At 50.7% G+C, this 18,325-nt stretch overlaps 1 protein-coding gene across 2 annotated transcripts in view; it reads right to left on the reverse strand.

Annotated features, from left to right (window-relative positions):
- IFT140 (intraflagellar transport 140) overlaps positions 1–14,712 on the reverse strand; it is a gene marked incomplete at its 5' end in the record, with an annotated part of 67,643 nt that extends 52,931 nt beyond the window's left edge. For both annotated transcript variants that reach the window (XM_079719501.1, XM_079719500.1), the window contains 8 exons: positions 749–894; positions 1,575–1,681; positions 2,270–2,361; positions 3,273–3,448; positions 4,976–5,118; positions 5,250–5,371; positions 11,973–12,194; positions 14,566–14,712. In XM_079719501.1, coding sequence (XP_079575627.1) covers positions 749–894; positions 1,575–1,681; positions 2,270–2,361; positions 3,273–3,448; positions 4,976–5,118; positions 5,250–5,371; positions 11,973–12,194; positions 14,566–14,712 — 1,155 coding nt within the window. The remainder of the gene's footprint in view (positions 1–748; positions 895–1,574; positions 1,682–2,269; positions 2,362–3,272; positions 3,449–4,975; positions 5,119–5,249; positions 5,372–11,972; positions 12,195–14,565) is intronic.
- Positions 14,713–18,325: the final 3,613 nt, after the last annotated feature.

The following is an 18,325-nucleotide window of genomic DNA, read 5'->3' on the forward strand; positions in this document are numbered from 1 at the left end:
TCCCCCAGCTCCGGCACAGAGGCCAGGTCCAGGTGGGTCGGAGGGAGGCTCTGCATCAGGAGCGGGAGCCAGACGACATTGGGCCCCCAGGCCCTCGCCTCAGCTTGCTCCTCTCTGGGAGAGGCCATCCGGGACCAGAGGCTCCTGTGCCCAGCTCCCAGCTCCCAGCTCCCAAAGCAGGGTGTCACCCCAGAAAGCCAGCTACTCTCCCCACTACCAGGCTGTGGAGCAGTGACTCAGAAATCTTTTCCTGAGGGGAAAGGCAGTCCACAAGAACAGCAAGCTCCCCAACAGAATGACTTTGTTTGAAACAGAATATGGGCAAGTTCAAGCCTCAGGATGACCAGAAAACAGTGGAGTTTTGGAGCACTAAGAGGAAGCTGGGGCGGGAATTCCCTGGCGGTCCAGCGGTTAGGACTTGGCGCTTCCACTGCTGGGGTGCAGATTCAATCCCTGGTCGGGGAGCTAAGATTCTGCAAGTCGTGCGGCACAGCCAAATAAATAAATAAATAAGATAAATAGATGATAGAGATAAACGGACAGGTAGATAGATTTAAAAAGATAAATATAGATTACTACAGATCCACAATCCCTTATCTGTAGTTCTGAAACCCAAAAGGCCTTTAAAAATATTTTACTGTTGTTATTTTTTATCTTAATTTGAATAACTGACAAAAATAGGTTCAGAGCAATTACTGCCTCCAATTCTGCAGAAAATGAGTGCACCCAGCGCCCCGTCGAGGTGTACCTTTATCTGCGTGATGTTTCCTTCGAGCTCAGTGGGGATCTGAAGGGTCCACCTGTCTTTGCCCTCCACCCCTTGGCTGCTCTGGGGGCCTGGCACTTTTCTCCACATGGCTACGCGCCCTTTATCGGTACCTGCTGCCAGAAGACCTGTAGGTAAAAAGAAAGTTCACATTGAGTTGAAAAGGGATAAAAACAGCAGCAAGCTCCCTTCTCTGACCACCCTCTCTAAAATACCAGCCCGTCAGCCCTCCGTCCAGGAACTGCCCAGCCTCTTACCTGGCCGTGTCTTCTTTAGCAGGAGTTCACTACTCGCAGTGACACAGTGTGTACATGTGTGGATGGGGGATTGGGGGGGTGCTGCTTGCTCTCTGGTTTCTCCCATGAGAGAGGAGCCTGCCTGACTGTGTTCAGGGCTGCTTTCCCAATGCCAGACAGCACTTAGCACTCAGTGGGCACGAAAGTGCTGCTCTGGTGCATCTCCTATTCTTTCTGTCATATTTGTGTGTGCGTGTGTATACACATACGCACATCCACGTACACATATATATTTAATGTTTCTCACACTGACTTTTTCTTGAGGTTTCAGGAGGGACAGACACCAATTCACACAGCCAGGCTGGTCACATTCCTGACCAAACTCCTTGACCACTACGTGGGACAACACAGCTTTCCTGCCTCTTTTTTGCTCTTGGCTGACTGTACTCGAGTGACTGACATAGTTGTAACTGAGGTATGCTTCTTAGAACAGCCCTGAGTTACACGTCATCACAGTGAAGCCCAGAGCAAAGCCTGAGGTGGGCTCTCCCTCTGACGCTGGGAAGTCTCACCTTTGACTCTACAGTAAGAAACACAGTTCATGTTCTCTCCTTTTTCAAAACCAAACTTCTCCTCTGGACTCAGTACGTAATTCTCTCCTCGTTCTAAATCCCAGAATCTACAAGGCAAGGAGGAAAGTCCCACGGGGGGACTGTGTTAGTGGGCTTCCCTCAGCTGTGAGGGTCTTGTTCAACTCGCAGAGCAAACTTTAAAAATCAGGAAAAAGACACGGCCCTTTGGACTCTGAGAAGAAAAGTATGTCGTTGTTACGTTACCTATGTTACGTCTTGTTCATAACAAAGGGAGCGGTTGTTAATAAAAGAGGGTTCCTGTGTGACACCGGGTCACGATGAGAACAAAGGAACTCCAAGCACCCAACCAGGGAGAACCCCTGAATGTCACATGAGCTAAAGCAGCCGGACCCAAGAGAACACAACACGGGATTCCATCTACCCGGGGATCAAAAAGGCAGGCAGACGTCAGGACAGTGTGACCGCTGTGGGTGCGGACGGAATACCTGGGGTCTCTGATATGTTCTGTTCTTCCATCTCAGGGCTGGTTACATGGATGTGCCCAATTAGTAACACTTCGTCATAATTTGTGCATTTTTCTATATGTATGTTACACTCCAATACAAAGTGTACTCAAGAGACTGTGTGGGACAGAATTTTCAACCCCAGCGCTCTCTGCAGAGTCGGGATCTCACCTGAGGACTGCCTCCCCAGTGGCGGTCACAAGAAGGCTGCCGTTGATCAGGGCGACGTTTGCCCGGCGACCCATATTTCCACTCAGCTTTACCTGCACAACAACAACCCGAAAGGAGCACGTCGCCCTTGTCGAGACCAGGTCCCTGTTCAGCAGCTGTACTTTCTGTTTGGCAGTGACTCCCCGCAGACTCACCAAGCGGAGGAAGTGAGGGTGGCTGTGGACACTTAGAAGGGCAGCCCCAGCCTTTCAGGCCAAAGCAGTGACCACTGCACATTACGTAGTTAATGACAGGGGTGCCCCGCGTTGGGTGAGGCAGCTTGTCACAGCCTGTGTGCAGAGCAAACCTGCCAGCAAGGGGCTGAGGGGGGATTTGAAGCCAGGTTCACAGGACTCAGTGACCACATTTCAACTGCTGTGTAGACAGAGGTGCACAAAGGACCCCTGAACACCGACTTTTCTGTATTGACCAGAGCATCTTAGGGAAGGTTCGGAGTCCTCTGAGAACCATAGAATCCTTGGGTGTAAACCAAGAAAGTGGCAGGAGAGCGGCATGCAGTCCTCAGGGAGCTGCACGCACTGCCTGACCAACACCCAATGCCCCAGGCCTCCTAACGTCCTCCCGCAAGTGAGTGCCCCGGCCCGGGGCGAGGCACCCATGCAGATGGCAGGGCATCCAGAGTTGTGATTGTCACACACCCCTCAGATAAAGCAATGCATATGTGTGGGCCAGCGGTAGTGTCACAGAGGGAACACTGGTGACAACCCTCAAGGTCTGCACATAGCCAGGCGTCCCCGCCACAGCCCCCTACCTCCCGTGGCTCTGAGAGGCCCCGTCTCCTGGTGTCTCCCCAACCTGTGACCGCAATGGTGCACAATAAATAAGGTGCTAAAGCTCTGGTGGTGGCCCTGAGACACAGACTCCTCAACCAAAACGAAGGGGTGTGTGAGGCGGGCAAGAGAGGCTGGAGACCCCCTGGGGCACCCCCCCATCACCTCCTCACCTTCATCACCTCCTCGGCCACACCCTCGGGCATCACTGTGAACAGACACAGCAGCAGGCTCTCAGTGACTGCCACCAGCACCTCTCTCTTCTCCAGGTAGAACAGCGCCTGAATGGAGCTGTCCGTGGATGCCACCCAGGCCGTCCTGCCCTTCTCGTCCACGTAGTGCACGGTCCCTGCGGGAAAGCGACGTGTCCATGGAGGCCGGACACTCCCCGGGAGCCATTCTACCTACTTAGGGACACTTTCAATGTAAACATCTTCATCATAACCATTTACAAATAAGCCATTTTAAAAACACTGGCACATGACCCATGCGTCTGCCATCTCTGGGTCAGTCCAGCCTGGACCCCTGTGTCTGCCATCCTCCCTCCACCACTGTCCAGCGCTCACACTGACCACCCTCCTGATGCACAGCCTCCATGCTCTGGTCATCTCAGTCCCCTAGGCACACGTCCGTCACCCGTCTGCTGGGGCCTTAACTATGACCCTCCCCGGAGCCTCGGCCTGCACCCTCCATCCCGGGTACCGGGTATCGCTGGCTGGCGTCTGGCCTGCACCCTCTTGCCTTCCCCATGCCCTTGCCTCGGCCCCAGGGCCCCTCCCAGCCTGGATACCCTCCTCTTGCCCCCGAGCTGTCTCCTGGTTCTGCTTTCAGGCTTCTGAGCACGGTGGCAGCACCTCCTGTGAGTTCTCGGGATTGGGTTCATTCTGCTGCTCTCGGGAGCCTCCTCACCCTCCACGCCACCTCCCATCTCACTCCCAGTGGACAACTTGAGTTCTTATTAAGCTTAAAGGTTCAAGGTTGTATGGAGGCTAATCATAACAGTAACTAGTGTTTACTGGGCACAGATGTGTGCAGGCTCCATGTGCAGAGGCTCTGGGGGCAGGTACTATCCTGATCCCCACTGTACATGTTCGGAAGCTAAGGCACAAAGATACGGGATCATCTGCCCCAGTTGCACAGCCGCTGAGCGGGGGCAGCACTGACACTCCCTGCAGAGCCAGGCCTCCAGTCGCCACGTCTCCTTCCTCCCTCAGGGCCCCCGCCGCCCCCACAGTGCCCACATTGGGTGCCTCCAACTCCCCTCTCTACTTTTAAACTGACAAATGCCCCAGCCCCTCCCAGCTGTCACCTGTCATGGTTAAGCTGCCTGGCCACACACGTCCTCGAACCCCATCACCCCAGGAAGGGCCCCTTTCCCATGGGGGAAGGCACTCATGAACGTCTCGTGAGTGTACGAGACCCTCTATCTCTCTGAGCCTCACACTGCATCTACTGGCCGCCGCCTGCCTCCTAGCATACCGTGGGGGAGCCGTGTTAAATGAGCATGGACGGCCTGGCCCTGCCAGGGCTGCTGGTCCAGCGTGCCCCGGTCACACCCACCCCAGAGCTGAGCCCTGCTGCTGGCTTGGAGACCACGCCGGGTACCCCTGGCATCAATTCATCTGAGGCTGCACATCCTGGACAGTTTCCTCCTGAAAAACCTTCAAATGCAAATAAAGCTCAATTTGTCTCTATCAGGTCAAGGTGAAGCCACCCTTTGGATCCTGGATAAACACCTGCACAAGCCGGCTAAGGCATCCATCTGGGAGTGGCACACAGCCTGCAATTTTATGCAGAAATGCCATCCATTCGCTTATAATCTCCCAGACACTCGGAAACACTGCAGTGTCCCCAGACCCCAACCTGAGTGTCTTACCATCGGTCAAGCTGACAAAGAATGAGAGTCCCTCTTGAGGTCCCATTTTCAGGAAACTTCCAAAGCCGCTCTTCCTCCAGTTAAACTTGTCCAGGGCTTTCTCATCACCACTCACAGCAGCCTTTGCCAACTGAACGAGGTCCCTAAGAGCAAATGTGACAGAGATTCCTCGTTGCTCCCTGGACGAAGGTGGTATAACCACAGAGGAGACCCCTCCAGTGTCAGGAGGAGCCACATCCCCGGGCCTGCCAGCCACCACCCGAGCTCTACTTACTCGCCAGGAGGGGGGAGCCGGAAGATGCAGTGAGTGAGGTGTTTTCCATACTCGTGTTTCAGCAGCGATGCCCCTTGTACTCGACCCCTTTGGTCCAATTTCCATAAGAGCAGGACACCAAGCTGGAAAACCCAAGGTCACATTCTTAGCAAGTGACTGGTGGAGGGTGAGAGTGACACTGTGCAACAGAGCATGGGCTTACTCCTTTTTTTCTTTTAAAATTATACTACTAATGGGCTTCCCTGGTGGTGCAGTCGTTGAGAGACTGCCTGCCGATGCAGGGGACATGGGTTTTGCCCCGGTCCGGGAAGATCCCACGTGCCGCGGAGCAGCTGGGCCCGTGAGCCATGGCCACTGAGCCTGCGCGTCTGGAGCCTGTGCTCCAAAACGGGAGAGGCCACAACAGTGAGAGGCCCACGTACCGCAAAAAAAAAAAAAAAAGTTATACTACTACTATATGTGCACCATGAAAAACTCAAAACAATTCTAGTGTTCAATGAAGGAACCAGAAACTCCTCTCTGTGCCCCCTCCCATCTTCACTCCCTGGAGATAACAAGTGTCACACGTTCAGTTTTTAAAACAAATCTTTATTTTGGGATAGATTCAGATTTAAGGAAAAGTGGCAAAGATAGTTCAGAGAAGTCCCATACCTCACACCTAGCTTCTCCTATTACTGACCCTACATTACTGTGGCGCATGATACTAACTAAAGTTGGTGCTTCATTCACCTCTCCTCAGTTCTTCCTGCCCTGGGACCCTGTCCAGGCCCCACAGACATCTGGTCGCCCTGTCTCCTTGGGCCCCCCTGGGCTGGGACGGTGGCTCAGATGCCCCTGTTCTGGATGCCTGGACAGTGTTGAGGAGGACCGATCAGGGGTTTTGTAGTATGTCCCTCCAGCGGGATTTGTCTGATGTTTTTCTCATTGTTTTCGGGGTGGTGGGTTTGAGAGGAAGACCAGAGGTCAAGTGCCGCTGTCAACACGTCGGATCAGGGGTCCCTGCCCTCAGCGTGACCTGTCTGCTGAGGTCATGTCTGTGATCTCCCTCACTGGAGAGTTTCTTCTTCCTTCCATCCTATCCTGCCTGGAAGGAAGTCACTGTGTGCAGCCCACACATAGGAAGAGGAGTTATGTCTCACCTCCTAGATCATCTGGAGAGATATGCCTCTTGTCCACCATTTACTGATTTATTAAATCATAGATTTACATCAATATGGACACAAGGATGGACCCATGGATATTTATTTTCTACTCTGGGTTATGACCCAATATTCCCTTGTTTGTTTAGATACTCAAATTGTTCCAGCTCTGCCATCGGGAGTTCTTTCCTCCGGCTCTGTTGTCCCTTCGATGCGCCCGTCGCTGTGGGTTTGTGAGCACCTCCTCACGTCCTGGCCTACAGATCCTCTGGGCTTGCTGTCCTGCCCCAGCCTGAGGATCAGCCATTTCTCCAAGGAGCTCTGGTTCCTTTTATTGGAAGAAACCAACAGAAACCAAGATCTGGGTGCCAGGTGTACTATATGTTCAACATCAAAGTCATCAAAATCTCAAATTAATGGCTCAGACAACTGCTAAAAAAGTTCAAGTTGTGGGGACGACGACTTGGTCCAGAAGCAACTTTCCAGGAGGGCTTCTGGCTGGGACAAGCTAAGCTTTGTCAAATGGCAGTGTTTCCCTCGAACCCTGAGGCCGCTTTGCTGCGTTGCCCAAGCAGTCCTCAAGGTCTGTTTCCTGCTCACGGTCAGATGGGTGTTTTAGCAGACAGTGAGGTCATCTTCCCACCCTTCTTTCAAGCCGCTTTCATTCCAATACCCCCAATGCTGGGTAACATTGCTTTACTGTATATAAGAATATGATTTTCAAATAATGTGGGCCTTGGGACGTCCCTGGAAGCCCAGTGGTTAAGACTCCACGCTTCCACTGCAGGGGACACGGGTTCGATCCCTGGTCAGGGAACTAAGATCCTGCATGCTGTGTGGCACGGCCAAAAAAAAAAAAAAAAATGTGGGCCTTAAAAAGCAACTTGTACAGTGGACCTCTAAGAGAAGTATATAAGATCAGAAATAGTATGCAACACGAGTATATATAGAATTCGAATCATATATTATTATACAGATTCTGCTTGACTTTGCCAGCTTTATAAAGATAAGAATAAAAACATTGGGGCTTCCCTGGTGGTGCAGTGGTTGAGAATCTGCCTGCCAATGCAGGGGACACGGGTTTGATCCCTGGTCTGGGAAGATCCCACATGCTGCAGAGCAACTAAGCGCGTGCGCCACAACTACTGAGCCTGTGTGCCACAACTACTGAGCCCGCGTGCCACAACTACTGAAGCCCATGTGCCTAGAGCCCATGATCCACAACGAGAGAAGCCAGCACAGTGAGAAGCCCGCGCACTGCAATGAAGAATAGCCCCCGCTCGCCACAACTAGAGAAAGCCCGCGTGCAGCAACAAAGACCCAACACAGCCAAAAATAAATACATAAAATAAATAAATTTATAAAAAAAGAATAAAAACATTATTGGTTTTTTTGTATTTACAAATTACTCTTAAAATAACATTAAAAAAATAATGCTTGCAGAGTGAAACACACACATAAGGGCAGAAATGGGAAGGCTTCCTTCCCCGTCACCTAGCCTCCTTCCTAGAGGAGCCAGCAGTTGGGCCCTGCTGTGTGTTTTAGGCACACACGGCCTCTGTGGAGATGGCCTTCTGCTCCGCCCTGCAAGTACAATCATCCAGCACTTAATTTTTCTTTTTCTTTTTTCTTTTTGGCCCGGCTGCGCAGCTTGCGGGAGCTTAGCTCTCCAAACAGGGATTGAACACAGGACCCTGCAGTGAAAGTGCCGAGTCCTAACCACTGGACTGCCAGGGAACTCCCGTCCAGCACTTATTTTTTTTTTTTTAATGTTGAGCCTTCTTTTAATTTATTTATTTTTATTTTTGGCTGTGTTGGGTCTTCGTTTCTGTGCAAGGGCTTTCTCTAGTTGTGGCAAGCGGGGGCCACTCTTCATCGCAGTGCACAGGCCTCTCACGGTCGTGGTCTCTCTTGTTGCGGAGCACTGGCTCCAGACGCGCAGGCTCAGTAGTTGTGGCTCACGGGTCTGGTTGCTCCGTGGCATGTGGGATCTTCCCAGACCAGGGCTCGAACTCATGTCCCCTGCATTAGCAGGCAGATTCTCAACCACTGCACCACCAGGGAAGCCCCAGCACTTAATTTTTAACACAGTAAATGACTCTCTGTTTTATGAGTATACACGAGCTTCCAGCTGACAGCTCATTGGGCTCCCGAACACAAACACGAGCACTCAGCCCGTCCAGATCCTCCGACTGTTGGGCTGGGGAAGAAGTTGAAGGATGGAAATGCGCGGAGCCCCTGGAGCAGTGGTTTCTGCTCAGAATACTGCAGACCCCTGTTCTGATACAAGGACACACACACACACACACACACACACACACACACACACACGAGGAGGGGAGGCCACAGGAGGTCACCTCAGGTCTCCTGTAACCAGATAGACATGCAGACGCCAAGTAGAAGATGGCAAAGCAGATGCCTCTTCGGGGCCTCCTGCTCATTGCCCCTAAATTCTAAGTGGTTTTTGCACCTCTTACTACTCCTGAGGGGGGATCCTTTGTGTTCAGAGTGGTCTCTTTACTCGCTGCCATTTCTTCCAGGTCACTTCATTCAAATAACTTTATCCAGTAAGACTTGAAGGAAAAGCGAGAGCATCTCACCCTCAGGTGGGAAACCAGTCCCGAGCAGAGCAGGAGGTGAACGTGCTAAGGGACTAGTGTGAAGTTAGGGCTCCAGATACGACTGTCGGGACACATTGTCACTTCACACAGCTGCCTCACTAATGGTTTATCTCAGAGATCAGGAAGCGACTTGCCCTTTCCCTTGTGTAGGTGCACTTGCTCCTCGCCCTCAACTCTTGTCCAGCAGGAGAGTGCGAGGGAGATGAGCCCTGGACACGCAGAAGCTCCCCGCTTCTTCACCAACCAAGTGTCCGCCTGGTGTCCTCTTCCAGGGATCCCCCCACTGCCCCAGGCCCAAGGGTGGCTGCACAGGGGGCACCTGGCCCGAGCTGGACTTGGGACAGAGGAGGAAGGGCAGGTCATCTCTGGGGTGAAACTGGAGCGGGTGGATTCCTTTGTTTCCAGCAGCCTCCTGGACGGATGGCACAGGAGAGAGACGGCTGTGCAGGAAGGGGCCCTGAGAGGCGGACGCTGGCAGCAGACACCTCACTCGCGGTTCCGGATGTCGGAGCTCTGCTCCTGTCCCTGGAGACCGTGGGACACTCTGAGGGCTGCAGATTACACGTGTCTTCCTGCTTCAGCAGGTTTGGTTGGTCTCATGGCAATCAAACTGGGTCTCTGGTGGGAGAGTGGAAAAGACCCTGGGCCAAGCCTGCGAGCAGGTGTCTCAGAGGTCAGTGCTCTGAGCGTGTCTGTTCATTTGTTATTACTTCTCTGCCTGAGGCCAGTATGAAATTAGGACCAGCACAGTTGTAGATTTTCTTAGAGAAGTGCTAGGTATTTCTGTTCTTAAATCCTGACTCCAAGACTTGGTCAGCACCAACCTGGGCTTTGTTTCGTGCCTGAGTCATCTACTCTGTTAGTTGCTTCTTAATAAAGGCAAGATGAGAATGATGGCATTCAATGACCCTGAATTCTTTTATTCCTCTAGGGGATTTTCTGAGCAAGGAGGTGGGAAAAATCACCAAAGAAATAGGAATCTGGGGGCAGAGCAATGCCATTAGGTGGGAATAGACTAGAAAAATAGAAGAAAAATCCAGACAAAAGGATAAATAGAACAGTGGATGAGTGATATGAACAGAAAGGAAGTATAAATGGCTCTTCTAAGTAATACTCACCCTCAAGAAGAAGAGAAACACAAACTAGAACACGACCGATATAGCACTTTTCCAGGCAAAATTCTGAGCTTGGATACGACACGCTTGTGGGTTGGTGGGAGCTGGTCAAGCCCCATGGAGGGAGGTGTAGGGACACTCACCAAACCACAAGCGCATGCCCTGGATCCCACCTCCAGGAATTTCTCTAAACTTTCACATGCGCAAAAGGACAAAAGCATGAGGCCAGCCACTGTGTCCCTGTCCAGCAAAGGACTGGAGACCGTTTATCCACAGAGGCTGAGGAAGTAAATGATAACACGTTGGTGTAATGAAGGGCAGGTTAAAAGAGATCAAGGAGGTTCACCGTGCACCATGATGGAAAGACCTGGAAGATGCGGCGTCAGGTGAAAAGCCAGAAACAGAACAGGGTGCACTGGGCACTGCCCTCATGTGAAAAGGACCAAGGAAGATAGGAAGGGGACGACGCCCTCCCTGTGAAGCTCCCAGCCAAGACGTTTAACCTAAAGCCAGTCATGAGGAGACAACCACACAGATCTAAACCAAGGGACAATCTACAAGGTAACTAGTCTGGACCCTTCAAAATGTTGATGTCATGAAAGACAAAAAAAAAAAAAGAGAGAGAAGAAAGAAAAGACAAGACCAGGGACCAGTTCTGATGAAGGAGACCAAAGAGAAATGACGGCCAAACGCAAAGCGTGGTGCTTGGCTGGCTTCTGGGTAAGGACAAAATCAGCACAGACGTTACTGGTACAGCAGGAGAAGCTGTCACACCGATGGCACAGCAGTGGAAACCAGTTCATGGGCTTCACCCTCCTGAGTGTGACAGCACATGTGGTTACGCTCCTAGGAGATCAATGCCAAAGCATTTACGCATGAAGTATGATGCCTGTGACAAACTCTCAAATATGTGGGGAAAAAATACAGATATACAGAGAGAGCAGATGTGTCAAAACATTAACAGCTACTGAATTCATGGGAAGGGTACAAGGGTGTTGTTTGTACTACTTTTTCAACTCCCCTAAAGGTTTGAAATTTTTCAAAATTGGAAGTTGGGGAGAGAATGCATTGTGTGTTCCTGTGTGTACTGAAGGAGCGCTGGAGAGACTTGAAGAAGTTGTAGGTGCTGGAGGGTAGGGAAGGGGAGGGAGTGGATGGGGGTGGGGCTGGAGAGTCTTTCGAGTATATACCTTTTCGTATTTTTTGAACTTTGAAACATGTAAATGTATTACCTTAAACATGTAAAATAAATAAACACATTGTACAATTTCTGCTGTCATTTTTGAATCAAACAGATCTAGACCAGGTTTCTCAGCCTGTGTACTGTTGACTTCTTGAGCTGGTAATTCTCTGCTGTGGGGTCTGCCCTGAGCATCGGAGGATGTTGAGCAGTATCTCTGGCCTCTACCCGCCAGATGCCAGTAGAAAGCACCCCCCACCACCACCACTGTGACAACAAAAAATCTCCCCAGACATAGCAAAGTGTCCCCTGGGGGCAAACTGACCTGCTTAGGAAGCCCTGGGCCAGATGATCAGGACCAGGGACTCCTAGGCAATGAAGCGGTGTGCTCAGGGAAGGTGGGGTTTGGGGGTACATGAAGCACCACCCCATCTTTGTGAATGTACTTACCTAGAAAGGTTCATTTAAAAAATTACAAACTTTTGCCACAGAGTGAGATGGTAGAATAAAACATTCAAACCTTCCTCCCAATATAAAACAAAATCTGCCATGACAGCCGACAAAATCAGTTGAACTCGGCAACGGCAAGTTTCTAATAATTTGGTCCCTAAGAGCATGGACAGGGCAATGCAGAGATCTGAAGTCAGTGTCTCAGTGTGTCTGCTCACCCTATCCCCCGACACCAGGCAGTTCCCGTTGGGGCTCCAGTTGAGGACGGTGATGTCGGCGGTTTGCGTCGGGGGTACTGCATGCTGCTCCTTGTCTTGCTTATTAAACACGACCACTTCTCCGGTCTCCCAGCCAATAGCCAGGATCAGCCGCGTCGGGTGCCAGCAGAGGGAGGTGACCCGGAACGACCTCTCGATATGCGTGTCTGGCACGCACTCACCCTGTGACACACGAGGTAAATTCTTTATTTTACAGGGAGTGGCCGCTACTCTAAGAATTTCTGCCTCGTCAATGGAATGACATCAGCTAGAGGACATAATGAGCAGTTTGTTAAGGAAATATTCTATTTAGTTTTCATAGAAACACCCATCTTGCCTCAGCTGAACTATGAAAGCGTAAGGTAAACATTCAACTGACCCCATGGACCAGTTTATCAATAAAACTTTATTTACTTAAAATTTTTTTCCGTTTATTTTTATTTATTTATTTTTTTGGCCACGCCGTGTGGCTTGCGGGATCTTAGTGCCCTGACCAGGGATCAAACCTGGGCCCCCTGCAGTGTAAGCTCTGAGTCCTAACCACTGGACCGCCAGGGAGTTCAATAAAACTTTATTTACAAAAAGCAGTGGGCCAGCAGGTGAAGTGTGTTGACCCAAGGTTCTCAAAGTGTAGTGAGGTGACCCGAGAACGTTTTTGGGGTCTGTGACGCCAAAGTCACGTTCAGGATGATATGAAGACATGATCTGCCCCGTTAACTCTCATTCTCTCATGAGTGTACAGTGCAGTTTTCCGGAGCTCTGTGATGTGTGATGATGTCATTGCTGTGACAGCTAATTGAATACGTGCTGGTATATTCTTGTGTTTTCTAGAATTTTCTAAGGCAGTAGTTTTAAGGTATAAATGTGTTTTCAGAGATTAATTCAGTTTGTTCTCAGTACTTCTATTGGGCTCTTCCTAGTAAACTCAGTTACACCTGCTACATCTGTGACCTCATTATCATCCAATAAATCATTATTTTGAAATCCTAATGGTCTCCTTGTGCCAATTAGAAACACAGGAAGTACACTTTGTTTTGTACTAGTATATTTTAAATTTTCTAAAATTTAAAATTTTATCTAGGGAATTCCCTGGTGGTCCAGTGGTTAGGACTTGGCACTTTCACTGCCATGGCCCGGGTTCAATCCCTGGTTGGGGAACTAAGATCCCACAAGCTGCGCAGTGCAGAAAAAAAAAATCTAAAATCGCTATTATTTTGGATTTAGTAATATTTACTCTAAAGAAAATTTTATGATACATATTGGAGAGCTGTCTGACTCCCAGAAGGGAGGCTAGAATCTACTCTGAAATAGTTGGCGACACTGTGCTTGGCACTGGGGCCAAATACTGACCCACACCTGGGATGAGACCAAGATGAGCATACCAGGAGGGTTTGCCCTTTGTGGAGTATGAGGGGAGGGCTTGCTCAGGGGTTGGGGGGGACTGGTGGGCTAGAGCCGCAGGCTTGTAAGTCATCCACTGATAGATGGTAATGCAACCCCAGGAGGAGGAAATAGAGGGAGAAGAGGCCTGGATGTGCTCTGAGGGGGGGCCAACGGCAGGCCTGTCTGGGACGGGGGGAAGGCTGGAGGGCCCGGCGGGGAAGGGGGTGGCCTGGATGAAGGGGGCCGGGTGAGGAAGACCCTCAGGTGTGCTCTCCGGAGGACCCTACAAGAGGGTGGAATGTGTGGGGGGCAGGGACAGCAGGACACGTATGTAGCCATCACTGATGAGTGTGGCTGCTTGGGTGAAATTTCAGGGGTGACATCAAGACTGCAGAGGGAAGAGGAGGGAGTGGGAAATCCATCTTTCTTGGTGAAGTAGGAGGAGCGTCTAGAAAGTTTCTGTTATGAATTGAATTGTGCACCCCAAAAAGATGTGTTAAGCCCTAACCCCTGGTACTTGTGATGTGACCTTATCTGAAAATAGGGTCTTTGCAGATGATCAAGTTAAGACAAGGTCATTAGAGTGGGCCCTAGTCCAGTATGACTGGTGCCCTTATGTGAGGAGGAAAGAGACATGGCCACACAGAGCAGGTGGCTGTGTGAGGATGGAGGGAGAGGCTGGAGTGATACAGGTCCCAGCCGAGGAGCACCAAGGACTGCTGGCTACACTGGAAGCTAATATGAAGCACGGAACAGATCCTCCACTAGAGCCTTCGGAGAGGACAGGGCCCTGCTAACCTGTGGTTGGAGACTTCTGGCCTCCAGAACTATGAGAGAATAAATTTCTGTTGTTTTAAGTCACCCAATTTGTGATAATTTGTTATGGTAGCTCCAGGAAACAAATAGTTTCAAATGGCTAACGGGAGGCTGGAGAGGGATGGACAGACAACCTTGCTGGTGACCATGAATTGACTGTGGATTCTGCCTTGAGCATTCCTAAATATGTCCCCAAAACTAAATAGCAGGGGTAAAAGAGTTATTCACATAATAGGGCTTTTATAATATTGGGAGTTTGGACCTCAGTGAGAAAAACACACACACACACACACGAAAAAAAGAGAGACAAGAGCCAGAAGCTACTGCAGTCAGAATTGCTGCTTTCTGCACTCACTTGCTCCCGATATATATCCACACTGCCTCCTGAGGCTGTGCTAATGGAAGCGACTGCCAGGAATGGGTGAACGGGGTGCCAACTGATGTGGGAGGGAGACCCAACTGCATCTGGGGCTTCTATGCGGTGGTCAAAGTAGAGGGCCATGACAAAACGCGGGCCTGGTCAGGGCTGAAACCTGGAGGGAAAAGACAACCAAGTCCTGTTGGTCTTGAACAAAACAAAACTACTATATATAGAATTAGGAAAAAGAAGCATCACAAACCTACAAGACATTCGGCAACTTATCAGCACCCCTTCAGACCAATAACAGGCAATTTTATGTGGAAGAGGTCTCTAACAGGAAAAATATACAATTAGAGGCAAGGGATTAGACCTGAACGATGGAAAAGAATAACACATACTCCCATCAAAACAATACCTAAACAGATATTTAGGTCTCTAAATATCAAACATAGAATTACCATATAATTCAGCAATTCCAGTTCTGGATATATACCTAAAAGAATTGAAAGCAGGGATTTGAACAGATATTTGAACACAATATTCATAGCAGCATTATTCATAGTGAAAAGGTGGACACAACCCAAATGTCTATCAACAAATGAATGAATAAACAAAATGTGGTATATTCATACAATGAAGTATTATTTAGCCTTAAAATGGAATGAAATTCTGACGCATGTTACAACATAGATGAACCTAGAAGAAGTGAAATAAGCCAGACACAAAAGAACAAATACTGTATGATTCACTTATATAATGTACTTAGAGTCATCAAATTCATAGAGACAGAAAGTAGATTGGTAGTTGACAGGGCCTGCTGCAGGCAGGGATGGGGTATTAGAGTTTATTGTATACAGGTTTCAGTTTGGGAAGATGAAAAAAATTCTGGAGATGGATGGTGGTGATGACTGCACAACAATGTGAATGTACTTAATGCCGCTGCTGAACTGTATACTTACAAACGGTTAAAATAGTAAATCTCGTATTATGTATATTTAACCACAACAAAAAAAACTGTGCAAAAAAGTTATCTAGCTCCTGCAAAATTCTATCATTAGAGTAGGGAATGGACTATGCCATTTGCTTTTAGCAATACAATAGTTGTATCAGAGGAAGCCATGAAGGCTCAGATTGGGTCTAGAGAGGGAAACTCTGTTCTTCCAGAAGCTAGAAGGCAGGTGGGTAGAAATGAACAGTCACATTTCAAATGTTTATCTTTCTCTTATGAATATATACCCTGATATATACCCACCACAAGCTGAAGAGCAACCCATTCAGGACTCCTAGCGGAGTAGCTGGTCACTGGCCAGAGGAGCAGGGGGATTTGGGGCTGGAGTCAGGGGAGAGGGCAGGATCTGGGTCCTGCACACATCACTTAGGGGACATGCACACTGGTCAGGGCTCTGGCTTCCTTGAGTAAAGACCTCATGCAAATGTTCACACAGAGCCACTGACCACGAGACACACCAGGTTAAAAACTGGGCAGTCTAATGCAGCAAGGAAACCTTTTTTTTTTTTGCGGTACGCGGGCCTCTCACTGTTGTGGCCTCTCCCGTTTTGGAGCACAGGCTCCGGATGCACAGGCTCAGCGGCCATGGCTCACGGGCCCAGCTGCTCCTTGGCATGTGGGATCTTCCCGGACCGGGGCACGAACCCGTGTCCCCTGCATCGGCAGGCGGTCTCTCAACCACTGCGCCACCAGGGAAGCCCAAGGAAACCTTTTAAAGTGAATTTTAATATGTTGCATCCAATCAAGGGTCTAAATTCTGGGCTATAGGAAATTCTTATTCATGTTTAACAAGTTTACTTGCTGAAAATATGCCTTGGAAAAATGAGTAACATATTAATTTTGTTGTAATGATAGAGAAAGAATTATAATAGCACTTGAAAAAGTTAAACCTGATTTCCTCTATCTTTTATTTCAAACATAACTTTGTAATAAGCAAGTATGCTGAAAGATCTTTAAATTACTTTCTTCCTGCCTGGGGCTTTCCCAGAAGCTCTCTCCCTGACATCCCTGCTTTGGGTACTCAAGAAGCCTCTTTTCCACCATTGAGCTCTTGGACTTGATTTCTAGGTTGTCCAGTGCTTCTGCCCAGAGTCCTCATAGAACCCTGTATTTCTCCACTGCTGCATTCAGAGTTTACTGTAAATGTGTTTGACTGACCATCCTCCACTCCCTACCAGATTATCTGCCCCACAGGGTGAGGTGCCATCAGAGCATCCCCAGCCCTGGAACAGTTGTAAAAAGGGGGTTAGGGCTTCCCTGGTGGCGCAGTGGTTGAGAGTCCGCCTGCCGATGCAGGGGACACGGGTTCGTGCCCCGGTCCGGGAAGATCCCACATGCCAAGGAGTGGCTGGGCTCGTGAGCCATGGCCGCTGAGCCTGCGCGTCCGGAGCCTGTGCTCCGCAACGGGAGAGGCCACAACAGTGAGAGGCCCGCGCACTGCAAAAAAAAAAACCAAAAAAAACCCCTCAGGGTCTCTAGAACGTAAGGCGATTTGACAATATATAAATTTGGGGGAAAAGAAAAGAATTCCATTTATTCTCACCGATTTGATTCTCTCACCTCCAGCGGTGCAAGGTCTTTACGCCTCCGTTAAACCACCTTCTGGGAAAGAAAATGTTAAGGTCTTTCAACTGAGCGGCTCGTGGTACTAAGGATAACTTCAGTTGCATTACTGCTTGGAGATGCTGCGGGAGGGAACCAGAGGACTTAGAGGCAATGGCGGCAGAGTGGAGAGGTGTGGGGACAGGCACTAGGCGCCACCCCGAAAAGCCTCACCACCGCCCCCACCACAGCCCCCGGGGCCTCAGCAGTGCAGGGTCATAGCTTCATCCCATGGACAAGAAGGAACGCCATCTCTGGTTTGGACCATGCGTGCGGTTCCCCGGGCCGCAGTACTGACAGCGCAGAAAGGTGGTTTTCTGATTCCCTCCCAGGCCCAGTGTTACCGCGAGCGCCTCCGGCGCCGCCTCCTCGTCACCGGGTCAGCTCCCCCGGGCCTCAAGCAGCCACGCGGCTCTCAGTCAGACCTGTCTGCGCCGGAGGTGGCCCTTGTCTCGCGCTGACCGTTCGGACGCCCGCCCCGCACCCCCAAGCTTCAGCCTGACCAGCCACGCGCTCGGGCGCTCGGCCCAAGCAGGATTTCTGGACGAAAATGATCCGGGAGGGAGCGCGAAGGGAGTCCCGCGCACCTCGGCGTCGCCCTCCCCCCGGGCCCAGGCTCCGGGCCCCCGGAACCGCCCGACACCGCGAGCCGCCCAGGCCTCCCGAGCCCCTCCCCGGCCCCGCCTCGTCGTCGCCCTCCTCCCCGGCTCCCGGCACCCAGACCCTCTGCTCCTGGGCCCGGGGCCGGGGACCGCACTCACCTTGGCTGGGCCTCAGCGCCGCCGCGCGTTGCCGGGACAACGGCTGCGAGCCCAAGGCGGATACAGCTGAAGCTGAGCTAGCGGACGCCGAGGCCGCCCGAAACTCCACGAGAGGCCGGAAAGAGCCGAAGACGATCGGGAATGTTCGTGCGGAGCCGAGGGCAGGGTTCCTCCAGCGGGTGGCGAGCTCCGCGGTGCTGCAGGGCGATTTACCCCTTTCGCAGCCGCTGTCTAGGCTTAAAAACGCTAGCTCGTAAATGGGGGCCAAGAGGCCACGATATGCCTTTCTGCGCAGAGAAGGGAAGCTGACAAATTCTTCTAGATGTGATAGGAATACACGGCCGGTTGGGGACCCGCTCCTGTAGTTACGTTTCCAACCGCG

The sequence above is a fragment of the Hyperoodon ampullatus genome, assembly GCF_949752795.1.
Source record: "Hyperoodon ampullatus genome assembly, chromosome: 14".
Classification (NCBI taxonomy): Eukaryota; Metazoa; Chordata; class Mammalia; order Artiodactyla; family Ziphiidae; genus Hyperoodon; species Hyperoodon ampullatus.